General features: G+C 53.5%; 1 protein-coding gene across 7 annotated transcripts in view; it reads right to left on the bottom strand.

The window, feature by feature from the left end:
* The window catches only part of ATP11A (ATPase phospholipid transporting 11A), a 116082-nt gene extending 90892 nt beyond the window's left edge, over positions 1–25190 (bottom strand). For all 7 annotated transcript variants that reach the window (XR_003791771.1, XM_029210555.1, XM_029210552.1 and 4 more), the window contains exon 1: positions 25117–25190. Coding sequence is in view for 6 of the 7 variants with exons in the window: in XM_029210555.1 (XP_029066388.1) it covers positions 25117–25155 (39 nt within the window). In the remaining variant the exon portion in view is untranslated. The remainder of the gene's footprint in view (positions 1–25116) is intronic.
* Positions 25191–25196: the final 6 nt, after the last annotated feature.

Below are 25196 nucleotides of genomic sequence, written 5' to 3' on the forward strand. Positions count from 1 at the left end.
GAATTATTTTGTTTTTTTCCTACTGCTGACAAATGTCTGGGTTGCTTCCAGGTGTATATATGTAACTTGACCGGACATGGCCGAACAGTTGTCTGAAGTGCTCCTTAGTTTACATTCCCGCGAGCGGTATACATATATATGAGTTCTAACAGTTCCACATCCTTGCCAACATCCGGGTTGTCTACTATGTAATTTAACAGGTGATCTGCTTGCTGTCAGCCTCTCCCTCCACCATGGACACTCAACTACGTGGACACCACCAGGGCACGATTCTCAAAATACTGACAGAAAACCTGCACACTCAAATGTGTTGTAAACATTAACATGCTAGAAACTACCCACATTTAAATTTAATTCGTGTTGCCAGGTTAACTCACTTTTTGTGTGCACACCTCGGAACAGAACTTTTTCTATTGTTTGTAGCTCCACACTGACTTTTTTTTTTTTCTTTTTTTTAAATTCCAGTAAGCTACTTCAAGTCCTTCCTGGAAGAGGGATACTACAACTCATAATTAGCAGTTCTTTTCTCTTTCATCAGCCTGGCCTTCATTGCTGAGTGCCATGAGTGGCTTACATATATTATTTTCTAGAAACTGAGGCGAAGCTAAAATAATGCTCGACTGTCAGAGCTGCTAGTCTTAGGAGGTAGCTGCGCTGTCCCATAATCACATTTTTTCCTATAAAATTAGCTAATACTTTTTGTGCCCTTACTATGTCAGATATTACTTAATCGCTTTCCATATATTTTCTCATTTAACCATCAGAAGATTCCCAGGAAGAAGGCATTGTCACAATTCCCACTTTACAGACCAGAAAACCGAGGCTAAGAAAAACTAAATAACTTGCAAAAGGTCAAACAACTGCTAAGTGACAGAGTCATATTCAAACCCAGGGCAGTGGGTTGGCCCCGGTCTCACCCTCCATCCACGCTGCCCTCACAACCAGCATCCTGGTACCGTGGTCCACACACAGTGCAAGGTGCGGATGGAGGGAGAGACCTCTAAGCTCGCTCACGCCAAGGGGCAAGCTTGGGTGCTTCACCTGCACTATATCCAGGTAGCAACCATTTTGAGATGTGCGCACACGTTCGGAAACGCAGGCAACTATGTTAGGTGATTTCAAGCAGTTGCTAGAGAATGGAGCTCCACATGTGCCTCTCTGCAGGCTCTGGGGCTGTTTGCACTGCAAAGGGAAGGGTTCCAAAACCTGCCACCTTCACGACCACTCACATGTCAGCAAGATTTTCCCTACACGACGCAACCAAAAGAGAGCCCGGCAGTAGAGATGGACCCCAGCAGGCATCCTAACCTCTGACTGCAAATTTCCTGCTCATTAAAGTCTCACTGTCTCTGAATTTATAGTAAGTAAATGGTAAAACTTGGAACTTATACATTTATACAGATGACATTATTTTGAGATGAGGCTCTGCTGCCGAAAACCTTAGCAATGACTGCTGTGGGTTCTCTAACTTGAGCCTTGTAGGAATTCGGAAAGCAAAGTCCAGCAGTCACAGAGAGGATACCAGGCCTGTGCGATTCTCAGAGGGACCAACTTTTATTTAAAGAAGAACACCTTAATCTGAACATTTTGGAAACATTAGCAAAATCACAGTTTAAGATGATCGATTTCCCCGTGTCCTTTTATAATTAATTCTCCCTTGAATGGAAGAGTTTGCTTTGCCCAATAAAGGTAAAGAATCCAAACCCAGATGCACGTTTCCATTTTTTTACTTTAACTGCAAGAAAACAAAGAGCTAATGTAAGCAGCTGTCTGCTGACGCTTTTCTTCTTAAATGTCCTGCTTTTTGTTGCATTTAATTGCATAAGCTACCGCGAACCCTTCCTGAAGGAGGAAGACCAGATCTCAACAGCGGGGGCTCACAGCACCTCTACTACATTCTGGAAGTCGAGGGACATTTAAAACAACACTCAGCTGTTGGAGCAGCTGTTGGAGTTGCCATCCCATCAACACTGGGATGACGCTCCCACAAGCAACGTGAGCAGTGGGCACCAGTGGCGGGAAACAGGAGAGCTTTTGTTACGTCAATAAAAACAAAGCACCGCTGACTAAGAGACTGATTTGTATCGCTATCCACTGTGAAATCTGCACAGTTACGGAAGGGAAATGACACTTTGGTATTGGGTCACATTGGTCGCTAATATTTACCATACTAATAAATTTACTTTTAGTCCAATACAGCCGGGGTTCGGCTGCTCAAACAGCCTGAGGGTGGACCTGCAAAGTTTGATGGTCTAAAGTGTGCTCCATGTGCACGGACTAACACTTTTTTTTTTTTTTTGCGGTACATGGGCCTCTCACTGTTGTGGCCTCTCCTGTCGCGGAGCACAGGCTCCGGACGCGCAGGCTCAGCGGCCATGGCTCACGGGCACAGCCGTTCTGCGGCATCTTCCCGGACCAGGGCTTGAACCCGTGTCCCCTGCACTGGCAGGCGGATTCTTAACCACTGAGCCACCAGGGAAGTCCCCAGAATTTGTTTTAACTTAAAAGATGTTGAAGTTAACATTCCTCCAAATAAAGCCGATGCACCAGCAGACAGGTAAGATGGTCCTGTGGTCCCGACCACGCCCCCCCACTGCCCACCACAGCACCTGCGGAACCCTGGGTAAGGGTACGTACGGCAGACGCGTCCCTGCTGACAGGTTAAGAATGGACACTCCAGGCCTACCCTCCCAATAGGAGGAAGGCTCTGCCTGAGCTTTAATGACCCATCAGCACTCGTGACGGGCAAACACCAGTGCGCCCCGGGCCCACACCGTGCAGGCCACCCTCCCTCTAGGCACTGGGGACCCACTCTCCTCCCTGCTGTACCTGACACTTGTCCGACAGGCTTCCCTGGACACCAGGCGCCTGAGGGCTGGTTGCTTCCTCCGACCCGGCTCAGCCCACCTGCCCTCCCCTGGATCCACGGTCTGGCAGGGTGGCCTCCCCTATGTCCCCCACCCCTCACCCCTTAAGGGGACACACAAGCCGGGCCAGGCGGTCACTGAATGGGGACAAATCAGATTCTAACACGCAGGGCCAATTCCCACCTACATCGTCACATTACCACGGACCTAATACAAAACAGAAATCCATCAGCACAGAGGAGAACCCTGGGGAATGGGGGTCGGCAGGGGGCTGGACGAGGCGCAGGCTGGGCGTCTGGCTGGGGAAACGGGACAGGCATGTCGAGTCAGGAACTGCGCTGTCATCAGGAGAGCTCTGAGTGCAGCCTCTGTCGTTGCTCTGATGGCATTTCCTCTTCATTTAGTAAGAAAGCTAATTTTACTCTTTAATATTTTATTTGATTTATTTAAGAAAGAATGTATAATGAACGGAAGTATCTTCCCACGAGGAAGTTCTGTTTAAAAGCCCACTTGCTTCACCACAATAGCAACCCAATTCAGACAAGTCCCCCTCACGCCCGCCAGCCAGCGGGGCTCAGCTCATTCCCACCCTTCACGAGCTCCCGTCCTACTCAACCCTCACCTTTGACATGTTAGATCTTTTCCCCCAAGAACCCTGCTCTCTGGGTGACGCGCTGAAACCCCAGTTGCCTCCGGTAACGGATAAACGGCTGATGTGAGGTATGTGGTGAGCAGATAATCACCCTGATGAAGGTCTGTGCAGACAAAACCAGCTAGGAAATACTGATCAACTTCTACTGGGAAGTTGGAAACGTTACAGCAATTCCCCTCCAAACATCTGAAAGCCCCCGAAAAGCTTCTCCCTTGTGAAATTATTTACAAATCCATGATCTGTGCCAAGCCTGGGTTCACCTGCTGGGTCCAGTGGCCAGCTCTGCAGGTCAGGAAGGGCCATGCCCAGGCGGGGGCCTCGGCTGCTTTCTCCCCGGGAGCCCAGCTCTGCAGTGTGGGTGTGAGCCCACCTCCATGATCTCTCCCCAACCGCCTGAGCCCACCTCCGTGATCTCCCCCCCAGCCCGAGCCCACCTCTGTAATCCCCCCATGTGAATCCACCCCCGCAGCCCCCAACCCAAACTGGCACGGGGGTCCAGCGCCTTCACTGTGTCTATTTTCTGCGTGCCCCCCCATTACTTTATCACAGACACAGTGATGTGTGAGGAGTTAACTCCTATATCCCTTGAGGATGAGAGAGTCGACGTCACACGGAAATCGAGGGACAGGAGTGGAAGCTACTGACCGCTGTGAGGTGTGACCCTGCTCCAAGGATGCTTTCACACAACAGGAATGTGCCATCCTTGTCTGCCCCCATCAACGCCTCTCCTCCCACGAGGCTCTGGTGGGCCGTAAACAAAGATGACAGACAGAGCCCCGTGAAACCACTGCTGATGGGACAAACAGACCGGCCCTGAGGTGGCATCTTCCACTTGGCCCCGCGATACATCCGCTCAGTCCACTGTCTACGTTTAGGCTGCTGAGGTTTCCCAAAGATGACAGTACTTCCCATGAAGAAACGCTCACGTCCACAGGTCAGGAACACACTTAACCGGGAAACAGAAAATGGGGAAGGAGGTGGCATCTGTACCCCTCCCCCCAGAGGCCAAATGTGTAACTAAGAATCAGCGCTGAATTTTCTTAAGTATAAATTCTGGCCAGTGGAGCGGTGTGGACTCTACCGTTCTCCCTAAAGAATTCAACAAATCATACTTATGAGCCACTTAAGAGCGGTTATTTTTCCCAGTCTGCTTCAAATCAGATCCATTATTGACCACAATAGCAGCTTCCCAGTCCCTTTGCTGCCTTTCAAAGAGGCGGGAGGCAGCCTCCCAGTTTCCTAAACCCTCCCGTGAGGAGGTGGCCTGACAGCATCAGCTAAAGATAGCAGGAGACTAAGAATAGCTGGGCGCCCTGGAGGCCCTTCTGCTCTGTTCACCGCAGACGCCGGGCCGGTACCAGACGGCAAGCAGGCTCATGCGAGCAGAGCCCAGAGGCTGCGGGGACGAAGTGGGAACTGGGCAAAGTGGTTTCTGAGCTGTGACGGAGCAGCAGCCCCAGAAAAGTCAGCTCGGCCAGAGGCAGGACGTCCCCGTAGCCCGAGCATCCTGGGCCCAGCAAGGCGGTCCCCCAGTCCTCAAGGTTCTGTCGCTTGGGCTCTTGGGACAGCTGGGCCCTATCCTGGACTTTAGGAGGGAAGAAAGCCCTTGCGTCATTTCCATGAACAAAGACAGCACCCAAACGCTGCCAGTGTGGAAGCCTGCTTTACCCACCCTCCCTGTCATTCCCCGCATGTGTGCCCACTCGCCAGCCCCGTGTGTGGCGGGAAGGTGGGGGGCCCTGGGGGGGGCCGGCAAGAGGGGCTTTCACCCCATGCTCTTCTTTTATGTTTGCATCTCGAGCCACGTGTACGTCTATCCATCCATCAACGAAGTCATCAAGATAAAAAGATGGAGAACATGGGCTTCCCTGGTGGCGCAGTGGCTGAGAGTCCGCCTGCCGATGCAGGGGGCACGGGTTCGTGCCCCAGTCCGGGAAGATCCCACGTGCCGCGGAGCGGCTGGGCCCGTGAGCCACGGCCGCTGAGCCTGCACGTCCGGAGCCTGTGCTCTGCAACGGGAGGGGCCACAACAGTGAGAGGCCCGCGTATTGAAAAAAAAAAAAAAAAAAAAAAGATGGAGAACATGAACACCGGAGGCAAGCAGTATTTTTAGTTAAAGCTACCTGGAAACTGACAAAGTGATACAGGCGCCAAGTGTCAGGGGGAGGGGTAGTCACCAAGTTCATGGGCCAACAGCCACCCCTTCAGTCCAGGACAAAGCAGGAGACTGGTAAACGCAGCTTCACTGGCACACAGCCAGGCCAGCACCATGAATGGTCCACGGCCACCTTCCTGCTAGACGGCAGAGCTGAGGCATTGCCACAGAGCTCGAAGCCCTGAGAGCCTAAGACAGTTACTATATTGTAAATACTTAGACCCCCATAAACCCAAAAGATTTGCCCTTTTCAAAACAAGTTTGCTACCTGCTGGCCTAGGGAAAAGGTAAGGGAAAAAGGACTTTCTTCCTTTGCTCATCAGAGAAGGGCCGTCACTAGAGCCCTATGAGTAACCATTACTCATTCATTCCCAGTTATGAGTCAAGGAGACAGGTCGGAGACAGGTCGCTAGTGCCAAGTACAAGTGTGGCCTCACCCCTAACAAACACTCCCAGCCCTGAGGCTGGCCCCTGGGTGGGCTGCTTGGTCTAGAGTTTCCTATCGGAAACACGAGTTGGGTGAGAGGAAGGTCCCCCGGCCAGCTGCCCTCGAGAAAGCTGACTCAGGACATCTGCACCCACGCCAGGGGCTAGGCAGGACCCTCCCAAAGAAAATCGCTGCACCTCACCCTGCGAGATTCCTTCACGTGCAAGAATGAAACTGTGCCCCTTGGCAGATTTCTACCGCTGGATTTTAAGTTCCTTCAAGGAAGAGAGCAATTCTTATTTCTGTTGTCTGTTTTTTTCTATATTCCCAGCAGCTAGCACAATACCTGGTCCACAGTGGGCGCTCCTTAACTACTGGTTGAATAAAATGAAAAATACAGGGAAACTTGCTGAAAATAGAGCAGCAAGCTATTGCCAGAAACAGCATTCAGCCTCACCAACACCTATAAAACTGAGTTACTTTAAAGAATTCACAGACAGTATGAAAGAGCCTTAAAGATGTAAATTAATGAAAACTTGCAACGTCCCCAAAGTTTTCCATAAGATTTCCCGACACCAAGTCCCCATAAAAACCCAAAAGGACGGGTCTGGAGACCTTCCCAGTTGGTGGCTGGTGAGCACGTGCAGATGGGGACTGTGGTGGCCTGGACCCTCCACGCCACCTCCCCACTGCTTGTCCTGTGCACCTCTTCCATCTGGCTGTTCCTGATGAAACCCTGTTCCCTAACTGAGTTTATGATTCATCCCTCCATGCAAAACTTTACTCCCTGTCTTGTGCCCTCTGACCTCAATCCTGTGCTCACGGAACACTGATCAACAGGGTCAGATGCTAAGATCGCTGCTGCCGGTAACACTGTTAACAGACTAAAACCGCTACCATAGACGCCATGATTACCTACCGACTCAGGCTGTCTCTCCAGGGCGAGATGAGTGAACAGACCCCTGAGCCAGGGACCACCTGGCCTGAGAATCGTAAACACAGGGACATCCTGGCTCCCGAAATGTCACTAGATGATGGTGAATCCCAGTCTCTTTTTCTTCCCCTAAAAACCCCCCAACTTGGGGCTTCACTGGTGGCGCAGTGGTTGGGAGTCCACCTGCCGATGCAGGGGACACGGGTTCGTGCCCCGGTCCAGGAAGATCCCACATGCCGCGGAGCGGCTGGGCCCGTGAGCCATGGCCACTGAGCCTGCGCGTCCGGAGCCTGTGCTCCGCAACGGGAGAGGCCACAGCAGTGAGAGGCCTGCGTGCCGCAAGGAAAAACAAAACAAAACAAAACAAAACCCCAACTCAGTGTCCAAGAGAGAGCGATCTGAGGCTTGTCTCCCACCCCCTTGCTTGGCACCTGAAATAAACCGTTATTTTGCCACGAACACCTGTTCTCAGAGTTTGGCTTTCTGTGCTGCAGGCTCACAGCCCTTGCTCGGTTACACTGAATTGTGCACTTTTATAATAACCTGGTGAGTTAGTATGTAAAGTGTTTCTCTGAGCTCTGTGAGCGCTCCAGCAATTTAACCGAACCCGAGGAGGGGCCGTGGGAGCCTCTGACTGTAGCCGGTGGGTCAGAAGCACAGGTGGCAACCTGGACCTGTGACCCGCGTCTGGAGCAGAGGGTGGTCTCGCGGGATCTGACGCTGTCGACGGTCATAATGGAGTTGAAGTCTGGAGCGCCCTGTGGTGCTGGAGTACTGCTTGACTGAGTGAGGGGACATGCCCCCCGGCTGCCCCCGTGGAACTGGGTGCAAAAGCTGATTTCCCGTGTGTCTAAGCTCCTTCGTTACTACAGCACCACAGGCTAACTTTATGCAGAGGGGAAAACTACCCGCTGTCTGCGTCCGGGGTCATGAAACACAGACTCAGCGTCAACCCCACGCAGACTATGCTGAGGCACCTGGGGGGCCTAGGCTCATGTGGGTGCAGTTGGTCCACCAGGCTGGTGCCGGGGGGCACGTGACGGGCAGCGCGCGAGAAGCACAAACAGAAAGGCAGAGGCAGCAGATGGCGGGGCGGGGCGGTCAGGGCCGGCTGCTCTCAGCAGGGGGGGAAGAGGCTGGTGAGGAGGGAGACGATCGGCCTTCAGCACGAGCGCCCCTCGCCGGCCCCGGGTCCCCTCCTCCGCGGACACGCCCTGACACACAAGGCCACACGTCTTGGAACCATGGAGGTACCTGTCTGTCCGAGGGGCAGTTTCCCGGGGCAGGGGGGTGGTGAGGCCTCTGTGATGGCCCCTCGGTTGAAGCAGGGGTGGGGTCCAAATTATCCACCAGGAACAGCGCGGCCTGCCTGCCATAGGAAGGGGCAGTGGCCTTAGGAAGCGGCAGTGACCATAGGAAGGGGCAGTGACCGTAGGAAGGGGCAGGGGCAATAGGAACGGGCAGTGACTGTCAGCTGGGAACCAAGACACTGCCCAGGACGCAAGGCCCGGGGACAGAAGCCGCAAGTGCGGCCTGGAGAGGAGGCGGGAAACAGGAGGGCTGGGCGCCAGACGGTGGGTGGGAAAAGGAGAGCAAATGATTCCTGAAACAAACTGCGGATGTGGTTCCCGGCACAGAGCTTCGCAAGCCCTTGGAATTTCCTGTGAGGCCGGAGTGTCCTTGTATTTCAAAACGGGCCCCTTTCGGCCACACCTCCCCAGGTGGCTCAGGTGGGTATCTGGATGGTTTCAGGGGAGGGGCTGGCCACACACTGATGACAGGGTTGGAACTCCCAACCCGCTGCTGGCCTCTGGGGAGGGCAGGGGGCTGAAGACTGGTCTCAGCCATGTGGCCGGTGATGTGCTGAGACCCCAGGGAGCAGCCTGGGGAGCTTTGCGGTGGGCGGGCACCTCAGGTGCCAGGAGAGACGCCCCGATTCCCCGGGACAGGGCAGGAAGCCTCAGCCCCGCCCTGACCCCAGGCCCCACTTCCACTGGGCCCGGGGCAGAGTTGTGTCTTTTATAAAACTTGGAATTGTATGGACTGCACGTGTCTGGAATACGCGGCAGTGTCTGGAATACGCAGTAGCATAAGGCCGTACAGCCAAAATCACAAACATTTACCACAGAAGAACTTGGGGATATTTATTCTCAATCCAAGTATGTTTGGCTGTTAAAATGTTTTCTAAAACTGTGTTTTCCAAAGAACCCCACGTCCCCTCCTGATCAACGACCGACCTGACGCTGTGATGAGACAGCCCGCCCCGTCTGCTTTGGGGTGCGGCCGTACATTCTGAAATAAAGTTGGATGTGACTCAGGAGGAAAATTATTCTTCTGGCTGTGAACTCTTCATGTACCCATTTCACCAGCTTTTATTCCAAATACATGAGGCCCTATTGTGCATCTGACATTCCGTCCCGCTCATTCAGCTCTTTGTAACTGGAAAACGACCTCTTCCCCAAGTAGGACAATCTCTGCTCACAGGTCTTGAGCCTCATCCCGGTAGAAACCTCAGCAGCAAGTTTCCACTTCCTTGTTTTCAGAACACGCCTGAGCCCCCGCCTTACCCCCGTGCGGGGCTCCCGACCCCCGGGGCTTGCGTGTCCACAGACCCGAGAGCCCAGAAAGCACAGGGCTCGGGCGGGCCCCGGAACTGCCGGGGTTTCTGCAGTTTCACCTGCCATCGCCCGTGCAGCTTCTTCCAAAGCAGACGGAGGGGGGCTCTGGAAGGGGAGCCAGGCTGCCCCCAGCCGAGCCCACTTCACGCACACACACGGACCCCAGCCGTGAGTGGGGGGGATGCATGGCAAATCCAAGTCCACGGAGCCAGCCAGGCTTCGGCCCTGGATGGAGGGGTGAGAGCCTGCCCGCGCCTGAGGGGGCCTCGGTCCCGCCCCTGCTCTGGCCCCAGAAGGCTGGGCTGGGCCAGCTGCACCAAGGTGGCTCCCTCTGAGTCCCCCTGAGCTGCAGGAGGGGTGAAGGCAAGCTGACAACAAAGCAGCCACACGTGTGCTGAAAGGGCGGAGATTAGGGTCAGTGTGGAGAAAGACCAGTCTGTAAAGAATTCCCGGGGAAAGGGCGGTTTCAGGCAAGGGCAGGAGAGCAGCTGGGGCACAGCGGCAGCAGGAGGGAGCCGCCCAGCTGCAGGCCTGTGCGAAGCGACGAGCTTTAGAGACAGGTGACACGGCCTTCTCCGGTGGAGTCTGGGGCAACCTGAGGCTTTGGGTCTATAAAAAAATGCTGCAGGAAGCAACCCGTGTGTCTACCAACAATGATGGATAAACAAAACGAGTGATATACATGCAACAATTCACCTTGAAAAAGGAGGGGGATTTCTACACACGTACAACGTGGATGAGCCCTCCGGACACTCTGCTGAGGGGAATTCTGTGTGACTCCACTTAGAGGAGGGACTCGTCTCGACAGGTCAAAGTCACAGAGACAGAAAGCACAACTGTGATCACCAGGGTGGGGGGGAGGGGCAGCTAGCGTTAAATGGGGACGGAGTTTCCACCTCAGACGAAGAGTCCAGGGATGGACGGTGGGATCATTCACAAGCGTGTGAATGTACTTGGTGCCTCTGATTTTATATCATGAAATGGTTACAGTGGTAAATTACTACAATAAAAAAAGTGCTGCATAAGTATCTCATGAATCCTTTGGAAACTACAGGACGAACAGCCTTGGGTGTTTGCAGCCGTCCTGTGGTCAGGGGTGTTTCACCTTCACGTGTCTCTGTCAAGGCTTCCCCACACAGAGCACCTGTCATGGCCCAGGAACACACACAGTAAGCCCCGGGTGTGGGGCCGGAACACGGAGCGGCCCGGATGAGCAGCCAGGGCGGCCCCCAGCTCTGCTCCTTCCTTCCTGTCGCCCCGCCCCGTGGTGGCTTAGAGCTGGGGTGGGGATCCTCCGAAGGGCAGGAAAACCACAGCGTTTCCTCTGGTTGAGAGGGGAACGTTTCCAGTCGAACTCAGAAGATGCTCCCTAAGGATGGGGGATGACGGAGGGTAAGGTGAGGGGATCCGGGCTTGTCATGGAGGAAGAAAGGCAGGTGAGGGAGAGGGAACAGGAGGGTGGAGAAGCCTGGGGCCGGTGGGACAAGAGGTAATTAAGCCACAGGGCTCATCTGCCCCCCCTCTGTCCTACGCCACCTGCCTGAGTATGGCTTGCTTGTCCTCAATCAGGTACACCCAAACTGATACCTGGTTTCAATTCATCCTTATCGACAGTTAGCTACCAGCAAAAGATTAAATGGCCCGAATGGCCATTTAATTAAATGGCCCACAAACAAAATGGGAATAAAATTTCCATCCTGCTTGGAACAACTGCGGCCTTAGAAGCCACAGCTTAAACAAGAATTAAAAGCCCACGAGATCTTCTAAAAGGTAGGCACGAGGACAGGTAATACAATTTCAATACTGCCATTTACACAGGACACGACTCCTTTCTGTTCCAACATGTTCAATAATATGAATTCTTACATCCACGAGGATCATGAAATTCATAAAAAATAATTTCAGAAAGATCCACAGAGCTTTGTGAACTCTGTTAGGTAATACCGTGCGGACGAATTTACAACTAGTCCACGTCCACGGAAATCCAACGGAACTTGTTTTTCAACGTTCACGCCTCTACTCGCGATGTCTCGTTCGAAGATCCTAACAAACACCAACTGTAGGTCTATCGGGCCCTGAGCTCCAGGGCGGCTGCCAGAAAACCACCCACCTTTGACAGCGTCCCGACACTAAATGCACGGCCCCGCCCGGGCGTGTGTTCGGCACTGGGTCCCGGGACATGGCTCCGGAATATTCGCCTCTTCATGGTTCTGTCCAGTGGATCTGAGAGCGGGCAGGGGCGGGCGCTGTCTGGCTGATTTCGCTGCAGCCGTAGAGCGGCACGTTGGAGGTCTTAGCCTCACGGGGGCGCCAGGCTGGTCCATGGAGGGGGCTCCACAGGAAAGGAGTTGGGGGCTGTGACCACCAGCTAATCAGTAGCAGCACTTGCAACCATAAGAAAGGGCCTCTGCCCCGGGCCGGGCCCGCCCAAGGGTGTGGAGCTCTCCCCAGCCACTCTTAGCAGTCAAGCTGTGGGACCCAGCGGGCTGCCTACCGAAGGACCCGCCCTGGAGACAGGCCAGCCTCTGCCCCCAGCCCCTGTGTGACCTGGGCTGGCGGCCTCCCCTCGCTGTCTGTAAGTTGGGGGCCCAAATGACACCACCTACACAGGAGGGCTGCAGGAAACCAGCCCTCATGCCCTGATCCCCAGGTAAACCGAACCATGAACAGAGCATTTCATCCGTGTCTGGGGGCAGGGTGGGGGGACTTAATCAGGCTGCTCTCTACCTGCAGGGACACTGCGTTGCTTACTCCTGGGAGCTACTGGGAAGCAGAAACCGACTGCAGTATGTTTGAGGCATATGTAGCGCTAGGCATTTGGAAGCAAACACGGAGAAGAGGCACGTGGCAGCTCTTATCACAAAGCTCCGTCTAGCACTGTGTCCCCTACAGCTGGCCGGGCTGGGGTGAGGAACCTCAGACTCGGGATGGTAAGTAAGGCTTCTCCCCTGCCCTCTCTTCATCCTCGCACTCCAGAACCGAGTCCGCGCCGAGGCTCCCGGGGCGCATTCAGAAAGACGGTGGGGACCACGCAGCCTCCTTTCTGTCTGTCCCCATCAGCGTGAAAGTTCAACCCGACCTCACACATTGGAGCAGCCTCCCAGCCCCCGGAAAACCACTCTCTAGTAAAATCAAGCCTGGAATTCTGAAAAGCTGCCCCAAGATGGAAACACACCCGGGACCCGGGGACAGTCACGTGTCAGCAAGTCCGGTGGCCCTTCCTTCCTCCCCGGTGTCCCAGCAAGCAGAGCTGAGATCTGACCTAAGTTAGCTCCGCTCCTTCCCTCTGAGTTTCTAGTTTGAACAAACAAGTAACTTCGGACAATTCTCCCCTTGACTACTTCAAGTCAATTTTTAAAACCACAAAACTTTATAGTGAGCCCTAAATGCTAAATTACAACAGGACTGGAAAAGAAGCTGGCTCTGCGTTAGGAGGAATGTCAGTCCCGGGCCGGCTGTAAACCTGCCTCCCCACCGCCGCCTCCTGGCTGGGACCCCGGAGGGAATGGACGGTGGCCGAGCATCAGTCCCGCGCTGGGCACCGAGTCAACAGCACGGCCACTCTGGGCTACCCATCACGCACTCGGGCAGAAGGGGCGCACGGGGCCAGTCCCCGGATGGACCCCCCACCCTGCCTTCATTGGCCTCAGCGACCTCTGACCTCAGCACTTTGTTTTCAACAGCAAGGTGCCTCCGCGCCCTCGTGAGGGGCAGCAGCGGTCGGCGCCCACCCTGTGCCCCTCGCGTCCCCCTGAGCCCCACAATCAGTGCCTCTGAGCTCTGCCACTCGCCGTCGCTAATCTCTAACCACTGCCCGGGTCCGCGGGAACGGGGGCCAGGGCGCCCGAGCCCCTCGGGGAGCAGCGGTGACAGCAGGAAAGAGCGGACTCCGCCCGGGCCTCTCCTGGTTTGACAGTCGAGCTTTATTACTATCCGTCTCCCCGCGGCCCTGCTGGCCGCCTCTGAACGACCTCCCTCCACCACCCCTTTCGTTAAATACTGAACATCTGGTCCCCCTACCCGCAGCGAGAACACCGACCGTAGGGCCCAGGTGTCAGAACCGCCCACAGGCCCAGGGAGGCCAACACCCCACCCCAGACGCAGGGCCAGGCCCCCTGCTGTGGAGCTGTGTCCACCCGCCCCGCCCGTCACAACGGGCTGTCCTCTGGGGGCGCTGTGCCCACCTCCCCCTGCTACTCCACCCGCTGGAGAGCCACGGGGGCCGCGCTACGTCAACGGGTGGTCGTCAAGCCGTCAGGACCAAAGCGGAGAAGCAAACGCGCGCGTGAGTGAACCACACTCACCAGCGGGGACACGGACTCCACAGGGCACGGGCCGCGTGTGGACGGCATCCTCGGCTGCAGAGCCACGTGTGGATTTTACACGCTGGAGGCCTTGTCCTGGCCTTTAAGACACAATCCAAAACCCACTGAGGGGGCGCCTTTCCAGAAGGGCTCACAAGGCCGGCAATGGGACTTCAGGTCGCAGGCCTGCCCGTCTGCGAAGAGAAAGCCTGGAAAATCTTCGTGACACTGTCGCCGGCTACAGACCTAACGCTGGTCAGTCCGAGCAAGCGGCAGGCCCGAGTCCAGGCTCCCACTGCCCAGGTCCCCCCTCGGCCCCATCCCCAGCAGGACCAGCGAGCCCGGGGCGGGAGCGGGCAGCTCGTGGGCCCACGTGGGGCGCTGGGTGGGCCGCCTGCCACGCAGGATCCCTGATACACACCGGCTCCCTGAATCCCCCTTAGGGTCTGCTCTTTGGGCCCGGCCCACGGCCTTCGGGTCAAGACCTGAACCAAGTCGCTCTCTTCCTCGACGGGGCCATTAAAATAATAAAATCGAGGAGAATCGGATACACATGATCCTCAATCGGGACACAAATCCCACCCTCGGTGAGTTCAGAGCACAGGCAGGAAGTCAGTCATTCACTGAGAAAATGACCGAAGGTGGGTGAACTGTCTGCCAAGGTTGGGACAAAAAAGGGAAAAAAATCAGCCCCGGGCACGGCGACCACAGTGACGAGTCCTCATTCCAGTGAGGGGCAGAGGCCTCCGTGTGGATGAGACGTCCTCCCTCAGACCTAAAACCTTTCTGAATCTGCAAGGGTAATGGATTGATAGAAACCAGCATCAACCCACCTTTCAAGAAACTTAAATTGTGAGGGGGCTAAGGAGGTGCCATCAGCGCCCTTTAATTTTTACTTTTCCGTCAGCTCCAAAGATCACCTGCCAAGCTGGGCATCTCGCCAACTCCCTGTTACAGCTGCAGCGTTTTACAAGATATAATTATTCAACTTTTCAACTAAGTTTCTCGTTAATAAATTAAGTACTTAATAAGAATGGGACTTATTGCTTTTGAAACCATGCTGTTCTCTAAAAAGCGACAGGGCAATTTATGAAATCAAGGGATTATTTCAATTTAAGAACAGAAAAATCTCATATCCCCTTTGGAGGAGAAATAACACAGGAAAAGAACACATGTTATAGATTAACTCAAAACAGAAAACTGATCTGAACCAGTGAATCAGCAGAATGCAGTTTCTGGAGGAAAATTTCACATAAAATGCTTTAATTGCTATTCCTTATTAACGCACTTAGGAGAAAGCCACGTGGCTTTACCATATCGTTAAACAAACACCATTATGAACTATATTATTTGAAAGTATTGCCAACTAGACATAACTTTTTTTTTTTTTTTTTTTTGGCGGTACGCGGGCCTCTCACTGTTGTGGCCTCTCCCGTTGCGGAGCACAGGCTCCGGACGTGCAGGCTCAGCGGCCATGGCTCACGGGCCCAGCCGCTCTGCGGCATGTGGGATCCTCCCAGACCGGGGCATGAACCCGCGCCCCCTGCATCGTCAGGCGGACCCTCAACCACTGCACCACCAGGGAAGCCCTAGACATAACTTTTATGATATTCTGTTTCATTACAGAATTACTTGTTCTAAGACAAATATCAGATTTTCTTCTCTGGAGCGATAATCACCACTCTGGCCGCTCTCGACAAGCACACACTAAGCAAAACATAAAGCCCAAATGAATCCGCACATTCAAGTATTTAAATTTTAATAAAACTTACCATTGCCAATTATTTAAAAGAAAAAAAACCCTCCTGCCAAAGGTACATTTTCCATTAAAATTTAATCAGCACTTAGGTTTCAATAAGTCTTCCCATGACCCTGATAAGGTCCTTATCATTGATTTAAAAAAAACATGTTCCCAAAAAAGCAAGATATACAATATCAAATGTGGAATAAACTACTTAAAATTGCTCTTAAATCAGTTTCTGTTTGGGAAGATAAATAGTTCTAGAAATGGATGGAGGTGATGTGAATGTACTTAAAGCCACTGAACTATACACTTACTTCAAAATGGTCAAAATGGTAAATTTTAGGGATATTCTACCACAATAACAAAAGAACTGCCCATAAACCAACCTACCGTATATTCACTCAATAAGTCAATGCATCTTTATAATGTTAAACCATCTTAATTTAGCTATTATGTAACATTTTTCTCATTTGGCCATATAATTTTTTAAAGTTTTATTATATAGTTGATTTACAATGTCGTGTTAGTTTCAGAAGTACAGCACAGTGAATCAGTTATACAGATACATATATCCGCTCTCTTTTTAGACTCTTTTCCCGTATAGGTAATGACAGAATATTGAGTAGAGTTCCTTGTGCTCTACAGTAGGTCCATATAACTTTAAAACAAACTGAAACCTTTATCAAAGGCAACATATATAACACATTCCATATTTTAAGCAATGAAATTTGCGGGGCGGCCACGTGCTCCTATTGAAACGTTGGTGACGGGCTTCCCTGGTGGCGCAGTGGTTGAGAGTCCGCCTGCCGATGCAGGGGACGCAGGTTCGTGCCCCGATCCAGGAGGATCCCACATGCCGCGGAGCGGCTGGGCCCGTGAGCCATGGCCGCTGAGCCTGCGCATCCGGAGCCTGTGCTCCGCAACGGGAGAGGCCACAGCAGTGAGAGGCCCGCGTACCGCAAAAAACAAACAAACAAAAAAAACGTTGGTGACATATCATCCCTGTCACATCCCCCCCACCCCCGCCACCGCCCTCGGGCCTGCCGCCCTGGGCTGGCCTCTGGCCTCCATCCTGCCCAGAACCATCCTGTCTCCCCCTCCCAGACCTGGCTCCTGTCACACCCCCCGCCCCCGACCCCTCCTTGGCTCACGTCTGTCCGTGGCCCTTCCTGACACCTAGCCTACTGTGTGCTTATTTATTTTGTCCTATACCACCCAAATGCAGTCTCCAGGGGCGCCCGGGGTGTCTGTGTATTCTGCCCTGCCGCGGAATCCCTTCAGCAAGTGTCAATAAACATGTGGTGAACAGCCGATGCCGAGCACCTAGTGTGTACCGAGCGCAACGCACGCCTTCCTCTGCTGGAATCTTACTAGGTTTACCCCACACGTGTTCTTCAGTGTCAAGAGTTTCCATAGCTTATTCCCATTTTACCACAGAAAAATGGTGAAGTGAGTTGAAGATCGGAAGCGAGGACTCAGACCCTAACCACAAGATGGTCACCCCAACTTTCTAACACACGTGGCTTTCAGGTTTATATCCAACTGAAAAAATGCACGCACACGCCTCATGGTTATATCTACTATTTTAATGCTCTGCCTAAATTGATCCGAGTCAAAACAACTGTTTCCGTACGCTTTCTAAACAGAAAAGGTAACGTAAATTATTCCACATGCATATATCCGTCACTTTTATCAGATATTTCACCTGAAAGTGACAGATAAATCTAGGTCTGCTTTACCTTCATACCACATCTCTTCCACACCAATGATCACCCCATGATTTTGTTCCATGGAATGACTTTAAATTAATTCCATGATTTAAAATCTCATGTTTTGTGGGCAGTCCCCGAGGCCGTCCTGAAAAATCACAAAGAAATCCGGATGACGTTCCAACGGCCGCCCTTCACTGTCCCTAAGGGTGGAGGAGATCCTCTTTTCTCTGAAGGAGGGAGATTAGGTAACGGCTAGGATGGCTGACTCCTTCCCGGCAGCGGGGGGTCTGTCCGGAGAGGAGGGAGGGGCAGTCGGCCCCCTGTCCGGGAGCAGGTTCAAGGGAGGGAGGCCAACATGCCAGGCCAGAGTCAGACACACACGGCCCAGGTACGAACTTGACCTTCAGGAAGCAGAGCCCGTCATTCTGCACAGACAGTTCAGACGGGACAGTACAGGGAGGTGGGAGAGCCCCTCAGGGTCCTGTGGCTTTAATTAGTGTCACAGCATCAGACGGGGCGAGCGACCAGCCTCACAGCAACAGCAGAGGCCATGCAAGGTCCTAATCACACGATGAACAATGCTTTAGGATCACTTCCGACGTGGGCTGACAACAGCGTAAGCAGATTTTTAATAAAAGACAACGAGGCTGTGATCACAGAGAAACCTAACAGGAAAAAGTCCACAGCAGCTGGCTTGGGAACATATACGCACTACCGCGAAAGCCCACGATGTGTGGGCGACAGGGTGACACCATGCTCTGGATGTGCAGAGAAGTCACGTCCTTGTCACCCTTATGACAGCTCGGGGTCACCTTCCAACCATCACTTTCCGATTTTGCCAAAGGTAAGAGGTCACCCTGTACAGAGCAGATCGACAGCGTGGAGTCCCTAAAACCCAATCCCACTGACTAGGAGAATCGGCTCGTTACGCAGCGGCCTCCCAGCTTCCGAAGCAGACATGTGCACCCAATCCAGTTACGTGGCAGATACCGTGACATCTGTCCTGTCACCAAGCCAGACGCTGGTTATAACACAAAACACAAAACAACACTTTATAGTCTTGTCTTAACACCAACCGCCATTCTCCTACCAATCCTCCTACGGGGGGAAAAATGAAGCAACAGAAAGAGAAGAAAAAGATATAAATACACACAACCTTAGATCTGATCAAATAATGCAAACTGTGGTCTGTCAGAGGTAACACCGGCCTAAATCTGCCCCACAGTTTAAAAAGTAACCCATTCCCACTATACGTTTATTTTATTTCAGTCTTCCCAGATTCTGTGGAACATTTTTTTTTTGTATTTGTTTGATAAAACAGTCAGCAAACGATGCACTGTTTCAAACCGCCTCCTTTGAGGTTCTTTACCTGTGTGAATGTTTACAACCCAAACAGTGCCTCCTTTAATAGTACACAGCCTTGAACTGAACTGTGTCCCCCTGAATTCACATGTTGAACCCCTAACCCCCAATGTGATTAGAGTTGGAGATAGGGATTTGGGGAGGTAATTAAGATGAAATGAGGTCATAAGGGTAGACTCGTAATCTGATAGGATTGGTGTCCTTACAAGAGGAGGGAGAAGAGATCACTTGCTCTGCTCCCCTCCCTCCTTCCCTCCCTCTCTGGGCACCAGAGGAGGCAGCTGAGGGGAGGGAAGGCTGCCATTTGCAAGCCAGGAGGAGGCCCCTCACAGGAACCCACCTGCAGGCCCCAGGTCTTGCACTTGTAGCCCCGAGGCTGAGAATCTGAGCTCTGCAGTGGGCACCAGCCCTGCCTGCGGTGAGCAGACCAGGACACGCCCAGGCCTGTCACAGCTTCGTATTTTAGATGCTGGCGCTTAAACACAACATTAAAGTTCACAGACCCGCCATGAGCATCTCAGAGAACAACCCCAGAAACAATGTCAGCTTTTCGCCATCAAGACCACTCCTTCCTCAGCCACATTCTTAGCATCAATGTCCTCAATAATCAAACGTGTGTGTTGACATGATCGGCATCTCAGAGTCGTGCTGGCTGGTCTCTGACCTAAGACCCAGGAAAGAGGCGTGAAGAAGGGCGCTGAAAGGTCATGGCAAAGGGCACAACGTCCACACTCGCTGGGAAGTCCCTCGCCCAACGCAGACGAGGGGACAGAGGGGTGGTGAGCTGCCCCCAGGGAACACAGCCGGGAAGAGCAGACTGGACGAGCCAGGCCCCCGTCCACTGTGTTCACAGAAAGATTCATGAGCCCCAAGGAAACTCGCAAAGAGCGTTCGCATCTTCTCAGGCGCATATGTACTCACGGGCTCCAGCGGGACACCAGGCCCACATGGGCAGCATCCCATCCACCCGCGTGCCCGGCGGCGGGAGGGGCTCCTGGAATGGACACAGGTCCCCCAGCAGGTAACATGTGGAGGAAACGGTGCAGAAGACGGTAACTCTGGCCTCTACCCATCATGGAACCCGTGAAACAGGCACTGGTGTGAGCACAGCAGAAACAAAGTGAGTGGAAGTTAAAAGCCTTTTTGCCACTGGCAGCCCACCTTTGTGAAAATGTTTTATCCGCAAATCACACACAATGGACGGGGCAAATTTCTCAAGGGCCACCAACCCTGCCAGGGGCAGCCAACAAACGTGGGCTCGAGTCCGTGTCGAGCGGGGTCAGATTTTGACGCCGGGTGGCGCAGGGCACGCTGCTGCCTCCCAGGAAAACTGACTTCTTCTACTGCCTACACCGCTCCCGAGAGATGCTCTGATACCGAAACCCACCAAAGACAAAATCAAAACCCCAGAAAGATGGGAAACATTTTGCCCACATAAACCAGGAGGGTGAGAGGTGGTTAAACACTTCTGGACCAGGAATTTGGAAATCCATCCGAGTGACTTTTCTCCTCAGAGGATGACTAACCCCTCAAGTCAGGAGTGACGGAAACATAGATGGGAAGGACACCTGCAAATGTGTGTAAATATGTTACCAACAAACTCCTCGCTGAGAGCGTGGGGAAAGGAGGACTCAGGGGAAATGACTTTCCTCCCGCTCCACTTAAAAATGGGGGAAATAGGGCTTCCCTGGTGGCGCAGTGATTGAGAGTCCGCCTGCCGATGCAGGGGACACAGGTTCGTGCCCCGGTCAGGGAAGATCCCATGTGCCGCAGAGCGGCTGGGCCCGTGAGCCATGGCCGCTGAGCCTGCGCGTCAGGAGCCTGTGCTCCGCAACGGGAGAGGCCACAGCAGTGAGAGGCCCGCGTACCGCAAAAAAACAAACAAACAAACAAAGTCTGCTTTTCAAAAAAAAAAAGGCGATTTCAAGGCATGGCTGAGTGCCACAGGGACTGGGTGACGTCACCCTAAAAGGGAGACGCTGCTGATTGAGGATAAGGAGGGGTGAGGGGCGGGGGACCCCAAGCTGCAGGACAGACCTTTACAGAGCGGGCTCACCTGCCCCGAACCAGACGGGCGGCAAGAGCACCGACAGGCGTGGGCCGGCGGCAGAGGGGCGTCCCGTCTGAGGACCGCTGTGCTCTCCACCAAGTGCAGGGCAAGCACGGCCCTCCACGCCTTCCGCAGGGGGAGGAGGGCCAGAGGCTCTCCAGGAAGCAGCAGACGCCGTCCCTCTGAGGAGCTGGGCTGCCAGCAGCACCAGGCTCACCTTTCAGATAAGAGGCCCCTTGACAGAGCATCTCCCCATGCCACAGGGCCCCATCCTGGCAGCGCCCCCAGGGAGCCGCAGTCGGTGCCTCGTTTCAAGCAGGAAGACGCCCAAGGCCTCGCAGTCAGAGGCCGGGCCAGGTCTAAGCTGCCTGTTAGGCTCTGACGCTGAACTTTTGACCTCCACAAACAACTGTCTTGTTCTCAGATACCAGGAGTCAAGTAAAAGCAGAAAGGATCCCTTGTTCCGTCTTGTTGAGTTTATATTGCTGTAAAAATGGCTTTTTATTGACTTTCCTTGCAAATAAAAAGCATTTCTGCCGGCATTTAACTTGGTTAAAAAAGCATCTGTAAGTCTGGGACTTGGGGATCTAAGCATCTCTGATTACCCTGTTGCCAGTGGAACATGTGGTCCCAGCACCGAGGAACAGTGCGTCTCTAGGCTTCAAGGCCCAGCACAGCTGTAAACAGAGGCCTTCCTGCGTACTGAGCGGCAGCTCAGTGGATTCCAGGTGGTTTTAGCTAACTGTAAACTGAGGACAGTGTGCCCATCCCTAGAAATGCAACTGACTGCAGCAAAGCCCAAACACCTAAACTCCCTTTTCCCCTCGGGTTATTAAACCTACCCTCAGGCGTGAAAGAAAAGCATGTCAAGGTCCCTTGTGGCAACAGACATTAAACAGGGTTTGAAAGGACAATGGAAGGAACTGAACTTAACAGCCAGGACACAAAGGTTAAATTATACACCTGGCAAACTGCTTTGAAAGGCCTGTGCAAACACTGTAGCACAGCCCTCGGGCCATCCTAAGGGGTCACCTACTTCAAATACCTGAAGGCCTTGGTGGTTCCAGTGGCTTAACTTAGTGTCCTGGGGTGTAGACTCCAGGAGCAGATCCGGAGGCCCCACGTCGGAAGCGCCATTAAGAGGCAACCCCGAGTCAGGCGGCACTGAAAGTTGTTAAAACTAAATCTGCGTCAGATGGATGGGTCCGCCTGTAGGGCAGCATCAGTGGGCACTGACGTCCACGGCACACACCATTTGGTGATCAAAAAACAAACCAAAGCAGACCCATGTGCATGCATTCAAATGGTGAATTTTTCAGGTGTAAAGCATTCTAACACAGCCACGCTTGAGGTTCTCCAGGGATCAATGATGTTTACTAAACAAAAACGCCAGAAACATAACAAACTTAAGCTTTACAGTCACATCTCCTGAATGTGAGGCGTGGATGGAAAGAAGGAGAGAAGTGTCCCGACAAGGTGGGCCTCCTGGCCTGGAAATAACTGTTGTGCTCACAGGTGGCCTGCAGGCTTTCCGTTGGGCCTGCAGCATTTTGGCACCCCTCGTTTTAAAATTTCCCGAAGCTGCTCCAGAGCAGGGCACCCAGGGCCCCTGGTGGCCGTACTGACTGGCCTGGCCGGCAACCGACAGAGGTGCCTGCCCTCCCCCGGCCAGTGACGGGGGCAAAGTTATGCTAACGGCTAGTCGTGACACGTGTGCTGAGCACTTCCGCAGAGCCGGGCACCACTCTTAGCTCCTGGCCTGTACTAGCTCACTTAATTCTCACGATAACCCTCTGCAACGGGTACCGCTATTCATCCTCAGATGAGAGAACAGAGGCAGAGAAAAAGCGAAGCCACCTGCCCAGGGTGACAAGGCCTCAAAGTGGGCAGGCCAGGTCCACATCCAGGTGGGCTCCAGGAGACCCTGCAGGTTCCTCTCAGAACTTAAACTACCTGACTCTGGGCTTCCCACCTCACATCTCTTCTAGGAGGATAACACTAGTTCTCCACCCACTTCGTTAAACATTTCTTTTAAAAGCTCAAGGTACAGAAGCGCTTTGCCATTTACAAGTACAGCGCATCTCTACGTGGCTTATATGCATCCAGGCTCACAAACGACCAGTAATGCCAGCTTTGGCATATACCTGGCCTAACCCGGAAGGGCATCCTCTCATTCATTTGCCTATTCTACCTCTCTGGAATTAACCCAGAATAGAATACCCACAGCAATGGTTTCCAAGGACTCCTTTATCTTTGGCAGCCCTCAGGCGTCATCATGAAAAGGTTTCTTTGTCCTGGAAATTCTGACTATGTGAACACCAGATGGGAACAGGGTATGACTTTATTCATGCTTATGAAGTACGTCATATATGGAAACCACAAGGAAATATGAATATTTAATCCCAGAGTCTTTCTTCGCCCTCTAGCAAAAGGAAGTATAATTAATTCCTAAATATTGAAAGCTAATCCAATTATAAGCAAACAAATTGACTGTTTCTGGAAAAAGTCAAATTAGTTTAATAACGTAGACATGAGTTTCATATCATAGAAATGAATGGTTTTGTATGTGAATATGGTGAAGTAGCCAAATGATCAGACTGTTAAAAAAAAAAAAAAGATGTGGAATGAGAAACAAATAATAATAGCACCCCGTAACTGGGTTCCAGGGACATTACCAAACATATATGCTGGGAAAGTTCACTGAAGAATATTTCCCAGTTAGGTCTGAGAAAAGTAAGTCTAATAACACAGCCAAGGGGAGTTAAAATATATAAGGTACACCAACATTTATATAGATTGATATGCCATGAAACAGCTGAAGGCCTGGAGGACGTAAGGGAGTAAAAGCACAAAACTCCGACACCTGTCTGCCAGACTCCGATGACGAAGGGGTCACAGGAGCAGGAGGGAGGGGAAGACCCACCAGGCGGTGGCCCTCGGAGCAGGAGACTCGTGGATAGAGACTGCGCATTACCGCTCACAATTCAACTCTCCTTCCTATCACAGAGTCTCAGAGTTGGAAGAGAATAGAAATTAACTGGAAAACTAGTGAGCACATCCCAGGCAAACGCTGGCTCCGAGCTTGTGGGCCATAAGCCTGAGAACAGAATGTCTGGGACCCGTCAAGCGTTTCTCTAAGACATCTGCTTACCTACTGCCACTGTTACCTGATTTTCCAGAACTTACTACTGTAGAGACACCAAGGCGACCCTGATATTTACACTCACGTTATAAGACGGACTCACGAATCCCTGAGGGGACAGGGCCCTTCCCACGGGAAGCCCTCCCGGCCCTAACCAGAATCCCAGAGGGGTTCGCCCCACTAACTGCAAGGCAGACCGTCCTCCCCAGGGGAGCTACTGGAAGGTGCCACGAGCTCCCCTGACCCTTGAGTCCTCTGGTGAGTGAGTGGATTCGGGGGAAGGCACTGATTCAACGTTCCCCTTGGATGAACAGAAACACTCTCGTATGCGGCCGAGGTCTCCTCGAAGAAAACACGTAAATATGAATGACTGACGAAGGGAATTCCTCAGCCAGAAGAAAACAAGTTCCCACCACCGTTCCCTCTCCTAGCGGAAACCTCAGTGCGCGCGACTTTTCCAACCTGGGACTGGCGGCGGTGCGCGCGGGGGACAGGGGGGCCTTTGTCAGAGACGCGACCAGTTTCCTTCTCCTGCGCGCACCCCCTCTACCCCCGGGGCCGGCGTCAGCGCCGCACGCGGCTCCCCTCGGGCGGATGGGAAACAAACCCAACTTGCCCCTCCGTGTCCCCCTGCCCAAGCCCGGCGTCGCCACGCCCCTCCCGGAGCGAAGACTCCGGGGGAACCCCGAACCGCCGGCCTCGGGTCTGACTGGTTACTTTCGGGACAAAGGTCCCAAACTTCACTTCCGAAACCCCCGGTGCTGTTACCAAACTAACGAGCAAAGCCACCGCCTTTTTCCCTGCGGGTGCCCCTCTCCCTGTCCCTTAACCCTGGGGTAGCGCCAGCAGGCGAGGCTAAGCCCGAGCATCCCTCCCCAGCCCGGCCCGCGCCGATCTAAGCAGTCTCTGCCCCGGCAGCTCCGCCCGGCTCCGGGGAGGCGCGCGGCGGGTGGGCGCCCGCGCCGTCGGGGCCCAGGTGCCATCTCCGCAGGTACCCCGCGTCCTGCCGTCCCCCGGGGCGCGGTCGGCCGCACGAGGCCGCCCAAGCCCCCAGCGCCCCCGGGCCGGCGGCCGCGGCAGGATCGGGGGCGGAGGGCCCGTCCCGCCCGGTCCCGGCCCCGGTCCCGGTCCCGCGCCGGCCGCACTCACGTATCTGTGCAGGAGCGTCCGCACGAGGGTGCAGTCCATGGCTCCTCCGGCCGCGCCCGCCCGCTCAGCGCCCCCGAGCC

Source organism: Monodon monoceros, unplaced genomic scaffold (genome assembly GCF_005190385.1).
Source record: "Monodon monoceros isolate NGI ecotype Baffin Bay Population unplaced genomic scaffold, NGI_Narwhal_1 Super_Scaffold_8, whole genome shotgun sequence".
In the NCBI taxonomy this organism is placed as follows: Eukaryota; Metazoa; Chordata; class Mammalia; order Artiodactyla; family Monodontidae; genus Monodon; species Monodon monoceros.